The sequence below is a fragment of the Myotis nattereri genome (genome assembly GCF_964212035.1).
Source record: "Myotis nattereri genome assembly, chromosome: 10".
In the NCBI taxonomy this organism is placed as follows: domain Eukaryota; kingdom Metazoa; phylum Chordata; class Mammalia; order Chiroptera; family Vespertilionidae; genus Myotis; species Myotis nattereri.
Window position 1 is genome coordinate 59,419,286 of NC_138085.1, and position 10,467 is coordinate 59,429,752.

Genomic DNA, 10,467 nt, shown 5'->3' on the forward strand with positions numbered 1-10,467 from the left:
CCCCCTGTAGCTCTGACATCTCCACCTGCACTGGAATGGAGAGCTCATTGTAACAGAGATGTCCCGAAGCTTCTGATTCAGGTCTGGGGTGGAGCCTGAGAATTCGGATTTCTAACAAGTTCACTGGAGATACATGTTGGTTTGAGTTGCACATCTGAAGACCAGTGCAGGGAGTCAAATCCTTCTGAAGCGTCTAGCGCATGTAAGAATCCAATCTGAGCAACTTTCTCCATCAAAAACTGACCTGGAGAACCCCTTGGTCCACTTAGCTCTTAGGAGCTGTTCATCTCCTTGGAAGGACAGACATGGCTGCCTCTGCGTCCGCAGTGAATAGGTACCCGTCCTCTCCCATCACTCACTGTTGGCCCCTTCACTGAGCTGTGAGCTCCTGGGGGCAGGGCCGGTGCCTGACCTGTCTTATAAGCCCTGCCCCTGGCACAGGGCTCAGCCCAGATCTGGTGCGTGGGGATGTTTGCTGACTGACTGCATGAATATTTTCATCTGGTCCTGACAGCTGGCCAGGCAGGAGGAATGGGAGCTCACGCAGAGGTGGTGCCAATGGGGACAGCCCAGGAAGGCAAGCAAAATGCGTGGCAGGCGACAGAAAACATTCTGGGTGCATCCGGGGCATATTCGAGTGGAAGAAAGACAGATTTGAAATGGCAGTTTTCACCTAAACAAGAGAACTCTTGGAGAAAAGAAAGACTTGGGGCAACTGCTTGGGACAGAAAAGACACCTGTCACTTTGCAGGCCGAAGCTGTCCTACTCAGCAGCCCCAAACAGCAAGCTAATGCCAAGCGAAGGCTGGCAGGCAGAGCAGGGCTGAGAGCTCAAAGGGCAGGGAGGCAGCCCTGCCTCCTCGGCCTGAGAAGTCAGCTCATGTCAAGAGCATCCCCATTCCTCCTTCCTGGGAAGAGGCTATACTTCCACACAAATGGCACCGAGCCTCCCCCACACCCTCACCAGCCATTCAGCCACCAGGCATCTCTCTTTTTAAGCAAGAGTTGAGGTTAGTGAACAAACTGACAAAACACCCTCATCTTCCCAGGTAGAAGGGAGTTTTTCTTGGAGCCACTTTAGCAGCAGCCCCTACTGTCCCACTTATAGACACCACTCCACCAACTCTTCTGTTTGTAAAAGCAATGCACTTCTCACATGAAATATTCAACAACAGAATAGATACAACTAAAAGAGACATTTGACACTGTCAAGCTGCTTTGTGTAATTTAACATAACCCGGGACCTGAGCTGGACTGGACAGCCTGCCCTGGAATCTTGGCCTTTTACCAGCTGTGTGGCCTGAGCAAGTCACTTAATCTCGCAAAACCTACAAAACGAGGCGGCCATGTGCTAACCACTTTACTTACGGAGCAGATGAGAAGCCCCAAGTGCAACACGCATTGCAATCTGTAAAATGCAACATGCTTTGCACTCTGTAAAAATGCCAGTGTGTCATGACTAAACCCCGAATTCTGTCCTGAGCCCAGGATGGACTGGATCACTACTCTCTCACCAGCCTCTTGAAAAGAAACTGCAACAACAATAAAGGCCCCTTCCCCTACTTTTTGTCCTTTTTATTAAAATCAACAAGCAACACAGCCCCAGATTGATATCTCCTAATTACCAAGTTGTCAGTTATGGGGTGAAAAACCTCCATAATTTAGTTATCAACCCTACTCCACATGCTGACACTGACAGCAGGGATCTGAGATCCAGAAAAAGACACATTCGAGACACCCCCCTGCCCGCACTCCTCCCCACCCAGAACAGGAGCTCCCATGGACCCTCTGCCTGGCAGGCCCTCCTTTCGTCCAAGGCTTCCCAAGCGTTCACTTCATGCTACAGAGAAAAGAGATGCCATGTTCAGCACACAGCGGGCGGGATGAAGGGGCCATGGGTGAAGTGACCGAGGTTGGACTGCTCAAGTCAGAAGGGACAACCTGAGCCCGGGGCTGTCTGTCCCAGGCTCCACCCAGCCTCCATGAGCCCGAGAAAATCCGTTATCTGGGAGCTGAGCAGCTCTGATTTGATCCAATGGCTCCACAATACAATCCCCTTTATACAAATAAGGAAACTGAGGTTTTGAGAGGCCAAGCTCCTTGCTGGAAAGTGGGCGCTGGCGGTTCAAAGTCGGGGCCCACAGAGGTAACCAGGGTACTCTACTGCTTCCCAACTCTTCCTGCAAGCCTAGCCCTCCCAAAAGGCTCCCCCCTGCCACCCCTTCCCAGCTGGGACCGGGCAGCGCTCGGTTGCACATAATGAGCTTTCCCAGGTGCATGGGCGGACCTTTCTGCGATCGGATCCCCGCTTTCTTCTCCACAGAAGATCAGAACACAGAGAAGGCCCTGAACCCACACCAACTGCCTTGAACTGGTGTGGCGCCACCCAGGCTGGCCTGGCCATCACTCTCAGCAACCACAGGCTGAGCATCAGGCCATAGGGGGCAACTACACCTCATCCCTACCCCTCACAGCCACCCTGCAAGGTAGACACCATCTCCTCTTACAGGGAGGGGAGGGGGATCACACGGGTGAGCAGCGGGCCAATAGTCTCACAGCTACAGAGAAGAGGACCTGGGATTCAAGGTTGGTCTGGAGCAGTGGTCGGCAAACCGCGGCTCGGCAAACCACGGCTCGGCAAACCGTGGCTCGTGAGCCACATGAGGCTCTTTGGCCCCTTGAGTGTGGCTCTTCCACAAAATACCGACTTCTGCGCATGGGCCCCAAAGTTTCAATCGCACTATACGTGCGCACCCGCACGTGGTATTTTGTGGAAGAGCCATACTCAAGGGGCCAAAGAGCCGCATGTGGCTCGCGAGCCGCGGTTTGCCGACCACGGGTCTGGAGGATCTAAATCCCACAAGAATCCATCACTGCCAAGCTGCCTCCTCCCCAGGAGATCTGAGACCTGAGATGCAGAGGCCTGAGCCTGAGAGACAGCTCTGGGGGACGGACCCACTGGTGAACTTACACGCAGGTTCTGGGTGGGGATGAAATTGATGGCCTGCTGCACACCTCCATACCATCACTCCTTTTAACCTTCCAGCTTACTACTGGGTTAACAAAGCTTTTTTTTTTTTTCCCCCAAGAAAGGGGTTGTGCCCGAAATTATTCTCTAATAGCCATAACCTTAGTCTTTGGTTAACCTTGTAGCAAAAATGAGTTGACAGCCAAATGAGAATCAAGTCAACCTAAGGGATATCTGATGTATGCCTTCCATGCCCCAGGTTCTGGGCTAAGTACTGGAAATGTGGCAGAGAAAAACAGACACAGTGGTCTGTCCCCAGGGAGCTTCCGGAGAGCAAGAACCGGCCAGGAGGTGCTGCAGGCAGTGGAGCTGGGAGATCTCTACTGAGGCAGCTGGGAGACCTGGGGGAGCTCCGATGGCCCAGCCATAGCCATCCTGTCACCCCTCCCTGGCTGGGTGTCCCCTCACTTCCTCAAGCAAAGCAACTGCCAGCCCGAAAATAAAAAATAAAAAAAGGAAGAGCGAACTGCTGAGAGCCAGGAAAGCTGCTCCTTGACCCCTACTTTGCCAAATGAGGGCAAAACCAAGCCCCTCCGAGTGAAAGGAAATTCAGCAGAGGCTCACGAATTTCAGTTTCTTTAAAAAGACATGTGTGGTCCTTCGTTTTGTTTCTGTGTACCTGCTTCTCTTGTCTCCTCCTTGCAGTATTGCTCTTCTGCACTGGAGGCCTCTTGGTAGGAACTGCTGCTGCTAACACGTGTGTCATTGCTAGAAACCGATACCCCCTGGAGAGCTGCTTTGTTTTGTTTCCTTTTAATACTGAAACCCCAAATTCCACAACAAAATCGCAAAAACCCGGCTCTCCATTAGGCCTCTGACCCAGGAGCTTTACAGCAGTGCTCCCCACCTTTCTGATACCCTGGCACACACTGAGAATGGCACACTGCCCCACCCCCTGCGGCACACCTGTAACACCCATTCCTGATACACCTGCTGGGAAACTTGGGTTCCCAGAGTGTGTAAATGTCACCAAACCTCAAGAGAATCCTGGCAGAAGTGGAGAAGCCAGATGGATCAAAGAGTCAGGAAGGGGACGGGAGACACAAAGAGAAACCAATCAGATCTGATGGGGCTGCCCCACCCTGAGGTCCCTGCTGCCTGCCTGAGCTGGCACATCCCAAACCCACATCCGAGTCCCAGGAGAGGGAAACACAGGGCATTCAGTTGCTGCAAAGGCTTTGGAGTCAACAAAGGCCGTCCACCTTCCCAGCAGAGAAGGAAGCCAGCATTCCATGTGACGTGGTGCAGGCTGGAGATATAAATAGCTTCTAAAAAGGTTAGCAAAATGCACAGATGACAAATCTACAGTAGGTTACTAAGGGAAACCAGGATGCTTAGTGCCAGCATCCCACCTGTTGCAGCTGATGCCTGGAAGGAACCCTGTGGCTCCTCCTAAACTCTGCTCCCTGGGCCCCTCATGGATATAATGTGGGGCTACAGGCACCTAGAGCCTGGGTGACATGAGTGGGCATTTCCTACGCCCGACTGATATTCCCCGCAGGCCTTTTCCAAAGTAAAGAAAACTTTTTTCCTAATCACATCTCTGCTTTCTGTAAGCCCAATTTCTTCATCTGGGAAAAGTCTACCTGGGAAGATAGAGTGAGGAACAGAGCCTAAAGGTGAGGAGCCCTGGCCCTCCCCTTTCCCCTTCTCATTACACGGGGCCCTTGGGGGCTGCCCCAGGAAATGCAGAAGGCGGGGCCTGGCGGGGAATTCTGAGGCTGCCTCCCAGGGAGATTCCCTTCTGGTGGGGAAGTGCTTCCCTGGGTATCCAGAGGGCTTGCAGGGCAGCCACAGATGCTAGGCTATGTTAGGAGAGAAACAGATCTGGCTTGTCACTAAAAAAGCAACCCCAAGCGACATCTGAATTAAGGGTATTTATAGCTCTCATGGATGTGCCCTTAAACTTGTATGCGTTGAAGTTAACAGACAGCAATGGCACGCCCAAAAGCACACATATAGACTTCCACACACAGAGGCAGTGGCTAAATCTGGAACTCTAGAGAACCCAAACTCACCCCCAACGCACCCTCCAGAGTGTGGGTATTCCAGGGCCTGGGATAAACTGGGCGTCAGTCCTCTCTCTTCAGGGTATCAAGTTCTGCCTTCCTGCCAAGGATTAAGAGATCAGCCTGGAGCCAGAAGCTCAAGAGCAGCTTGCCAAGCAGGTCCCCACCTCTCAGCTGCACAGAGAGCAAGAGCTCTTCCCACTTCCCATGTGCTTCCAAACAGTGCAGAGGCAGAGGGAAAGTCTCGCCTCTTCAGCCCCTCCCTGAGCAGACAGTGGGGCTGCTGCAGAACCCACGCTGATCCTGAAAGCCAAGCAAGAAAGGAGAAGCGGCACAGAGCCCCGGGCCGGAAGCCAGACCCCTGCACAAGGCACCAGTGAGGAGGAAGGCCTTGGCCTCAACTTCCACTCCAAAATGCTAGGCAGTCAAAATGTCAGCTGCTCCTGGACCACCCAGGGGCTTGGCCAGGAGAGGGGGCATCCCTTTAGCAGGAATGCCAGTGAGTGTGTTGGGGATGTTGAGGGATGTCCCCAGGCAGAAAATGTGATGGGGACCAATACTGGCCAACACACGCACATTCCTATTTCTTCCTCTTCCTCTCTCTCTGTCTCTCAGAGGTCTCAGCAGAGGTCAAGAGAGGAAGCAGCCTGCTCTGGAAGGCAAAAGCTCATCTACTATAGGCATACCTCAGAGATACTGTGGGTTCCGGTCCAGACCACCACAATAAAGTGAGCTGTAACCTTTGCTGGTGGAGGGCCTTGCCTTCCATTTGTACAAAACTGCAACCTCTGGGAAGTGCAATAAAGCAAAGCGCAATGAAATAAGGTATACCTGTAGTCATCTCTTGAGTTCCCTAATACATAAATTGGGCAAGTGTTTGCTTATGGCTTTGAACAGGGGTCCTCAAACTTTTTAAACAGGGGGCCAGTTCACTATCCCTCAGACCGTTGGAGGGCCGGACTATAGTTTAAAAAAAAATCTATGAACAAATTCCTATGCACACTGCACATATCTTATTTTGAAGTAAAAAAACAAAACGGGGACAAATACAATATTTGTATTTGCATGTGGCTCGCGGGCCGTAGTTTGAGGACCGCTGGCTTTGAATTTCGCTGGGATCCAAGACCAAGAAGAATAAGTACATAGACTACAAGTTCCAACCAGAGGGAGGTAGTGTTGCTGTTATTCAAATACAGTGAGTGCATGAGGGAAAGCATCTGTTTCCAGTGCTGTGAGCTTCTTCCTCATTCCCATTTTGTCTCCCAAAGTAGAAGCAACTGAAACCTACACAACCCACTTTCTTCTCAAATTCTATACTGAACTCTTAGTTTTTCTAAGTTTCTGTTACATCACTGAGGGTGCAGGCTCTGATTCGGAAAGAAAACCATATGACACAACAGGGCACTTAGAGCAGGGAGCACTCGACTGTGTCTGTGGGTCGGTCCATGATGCGGACTGTGGGAATCATCAAGTGCAAAGCTGGATCCACACCTCTGCTGAGAACAGAATAGGATCTGGAATCCTAGTGGGATTGCTATCAACTCCAGGCATAATACACTGTCCTCGTCCACCTGCAATCCCTTCCCCCCACAAAGCTGCCCAGGGTGGAATATGATAATTTGTCATAATATATTATACATCTACTATGAGTGAAGAAATTTACATACATTAAACAATATAAGCTGGCCTAAAACACTGCAGTATAGAGTCTAATTATCCACAATTTTACTAGATTACAAAGAAGGAAAATAACTTAGCTAGAATCACATGACTAGTAGAGCAAAGGAGAGATCTGAGACCCCTTTGGTTTCAAAGCCCATGGCCTTTCCTCTACTGCCCATCAGGCTTAAAAATTCTCGTGTGTGTGTGTGTGTGTGTGTGTGTGCATGCATGTGTTTATCATTATTTAAGATTAACCTGATACATATTCATAGAGGCATGGGGTCTTAATGACCAAATACAACATTGAAATCTCCTACATAACATGCATAAACAGGCATCTGATCCAGACACTTGCCCCTATGCTGTCATCAGTCATGGCAGATCCTTCTCATAAATTTATTCTTTTGACCTGCCAGGTGCTTAGCACAGCGCTAGGTACACCCTAGGCACTTGCCATTTAATCTCACTGGTGATTCCTTTGCTAAGATTTCATATTACAGTAGTAATAAATCCTTAGATGCTGAAAGATGAATTATCACTAACTTTGATGCAAAAACAAAAGTCTCAGACATTGGGAGAAACACCAACTTGACCAACAGAGGAGGTGTCCCACCCACTGGGCAAAAACATTAATATCTGAACCTCACTAATAGGTTGACTCCCCCACTTGGTATATAGCTTATAATCTCTATAGGAAACAGCAATTATGATGACATATGGAAAGCCCTGATTTTGTGAGTGGGCCCTAACTTTGAGTGACTTTTTGGATCAGGATTCTCTATTCTCTGTAAAGTTGGCTTACAGCCCCCACTCAGAAAATGGCTGTGAAGATTTCAAATACTCCCAGCCAGTGTGGCTCAGTGGTTGAGCATTGACCTATGGACCAGGAAGTCGTGGTTCGATTCCCAGTCAGGGCACATGTCTAGGTTGTGGGTTCGATTCTCAGCAGGGAGTATGTAGGGGGCAGCTGAACAATGATTCTCTCTCATTCATTGATGTTTCTATCTCTCTCTTTCCCTCACCCTTCCTCTCTGAAATCAATAAAAATATATATTTTTTAAAATTCCAAATACCATGTCTACAGACATATAAGCAATTCAATCAACCCAGGTGGTATCTCGGCACCTCCCATGGCTTTTTGCCTCAAGTAGGACAGAGTCAGACCCATGTCCTAAACAAAGCAAGACCTCTCAAGAGCTGCGACCTTAGGTCAGCAACCTCACCTCTCTGAGTCCCAGTTTCCTCATCAGCAAAGATGAAACATCACCTATCTCATAAGGTTGTTTTGTGAAGAAAACATAATAATATTTGCAAGTGGTCACCCCATGCCCAATATATAGAAGCAACTCAGTAAATATTAGTTGGGTTTGAATGTGCACAGAACAGCTCTGACATATACATGTCCTGTTGAATAGGGGCCGTGGTAAAAACAAAACAAAACAAAAAGTCGTGGTGACAAGTAAAAGAGAAAAGGAAAGAAGAAGGGGTAGTGACAGAAGTTAAAAATAGAGGCCATATTTTAAAACCTGACTCCTTTCAACCAATAATTTTAACTTGTTGTTTAAAAGTAAAGTGCACTGCTTAAAAGTTGGTCTCCATGCATTCTGATAGCTGGAAAGAATAACAACCAGGCAAGCAACCAAAAGGGGCCCAGAAGACCTGGTTGTACTGACTTGGGTCGGTTTGGATAAAGGAGGCAGCCTCAGGCACCTCCCACTGCAACGGTTTCTCAACCCTCAGATGCTACTCTAATGTGATGGTTTAGAAACCAGAGGTCACATCAAGGAACCCCCCAAACAAGACATTTTTTTCAGAATCTAACCTGGTACCACAATTCTGAAATCCAAAACTAGAAAAGCCACAAAGAACAGCTCCCCTTTATTGAGCACCTTCCTAGTATGTGCCAGACTTGGTGCTAAGCCCCCATTTTACAGATAAGAAAGCTACTACTGAGCATCCCCCAAAGACTCTCGCTATGTCTCAGCTGCTCACATAGCCTCAAGGACCCAAGTCTGCATGACATGTGGAAACTTCTGCTTGAGTCTTCAGATCTAATCACAGGGCTGGATTCTGCAAAACTTCATCATACAATCTAGCCCCACAGCAACAGTGGGTCTGGGAAGAGGGTGGAGCTGGGTCAGAGGAAGAGAGAAGAGACCTTAAACCTTTAGGAGACACCTCTAGTTTGCAAATAATGGTCAGAGGCTGCCAGGAGAAGTGTGCATTTCCTTTCTACAAAATAATCTCTCCCAGAAAAAAAAGCCAGTCACCTGGCCTTCCTAAGCAAAAGAAATAAAGTCCTTCTTCCAAGATTCACACTGAACTCCTAACCCTTCCAGCCCCTCCCAGCCCCAGGGAGCGGCTAAATGGTTGTTGTTTCTTTTCTTTTTTTTCCCTGTGGTCCCCTGGTAACACCACAAATTATGTTTTCAGGGACTACAGTCCCAGAGTGCAGTGATGTTGTAATAAACATAACCAGGACCAAATGCCTTCCCATCATATTAGATGATGCCATTTTCCACCAATCAGGCTCCTCCGGCAGGCAGGCCACTCACCAATGAGGGACCAGACAGAAGCTGTGAGGGGGAGCCCTGGGCATCTGCGACCAAAAATAAGGGCGCTTCACGATTGGCTGCTGCCACTTTGCAACAGGAGTTGGGACCCACACACCAGGCACCACACAGAAGGCACACACACAAGCAAAAACTTTCACAGCCCAGGCGTTCACATGGGGTGGGCTGGTCTGGGGTTTGTTGTTGGGTTTTTTGTCCTTTTCCTAATTTGCTGAGTTGAAAAAAAGAAATAAAGACGATCCAGAGAAGCCCCTCGCAGACACGCCCTCCCTCCTTAGACACCTCAGTTTCCAAAGGCCCTTCGCAAGCACCCTGAATCTAGAAAGGGGAGGGGGTGTAGGCCAGGGGCCAAGACACTCACCTGTCCGGCCGTGTCATAGAGTCCCAGGAGGTACTGCTTGCCCCCTACGGTGACGCTGACTGCAGGGGCAGAAGTGGGGGCGGGGAGAAAAGCTCACAATTACTTAGACGCTGGGGCAATTTCGCTTCCCACCAGGACCTTCCACTCCCAACCCAGCCGGAGGCCGGAGGGCGCTGGAAGGGAGATGTCACCCCTTTTCCCTAGTGCCCGGCTCACTCTGAAGTGGCGTGAGGTGGGGGTGCGATGCCCCCCCCCCCCAGCTACAGCCTACACCCTTCTCCCAAGTCCCGCAGCCCCGTGTCTCCCGCCCGGTCCCCCAAATGTTTTCCCGGGGGCTGGGGGCAGTAGGGGAGGCGGTGGTTGGGAAGGTCAAGGAGGTTGGTCCAGGACGCCAAGGGGGTTGGGAAGTGCGGGGAGCTGGCACTGAGTGCGCAGGGAGGGGAGTGGGGGTAGGAAGAGGGGTCCCATCTGCCCGCAAAGGGGTGGCCGGAGGCAAAGCCTGGGGGTGGGGCTGGCGCCCCGAGGAGGGCGCGGCGGGGGAGGGGTGGGGAGAGCGCTCAGGGGAGGCGGCGAGGGGGCTCCGCCAAAGTTGCTCCAAAGTTCCCGGCCCGGGGGCCGCCCTCGCCGGCGCCGCGCTTACCGGCGTAGTGGTCGAAGACGGTGGGCACGTACTCCTCCGGGAAGGCGTCGTTGGCATAGCTCATGAGCAGGCACGTCTTGCCCACCGCCCCGTCGCCGACCACCACACACTTGAGCATCAGCGCGCCGGGCCCGTGAGCCATGCTGCGGCCGGCCGGCCTCCGGGCATGGTCCCCCCGGAGCCCCTGCCCCGGC

At 50.9% G+C, this 10,467-nt stretch overlaps 1 protein-coding gene across 1 annotated transcript in view; it reads right to left on the reverse strand.

Moving 5' to 3' along the window:
- The window catches only part of RHOQ (ras homolog family member Q), a 32,571-nt gene extending 22,104 nt beyond the window's left edge, over positions 1 to 10,467 (reverse strand). Inside the window, exons 1-2 of the mRNA XM_081100549.1 lie at positions 10,274 to 10,467; positions 9,634 to 9,692 (exon numbers count right to left, since the gene is read on the reverse strand). Coding sequence (XP_080956675.1) covers positions 9,634 to 9,692; positions 10,274 to 10,415 — 201 coding nt within the window. The 5' untranslated portion in view covers positions 10,416 to 10,467. The remainder of the gene's footprint in view (positions 1 to 9,633; positions 9,693 to 10,273) is intronic.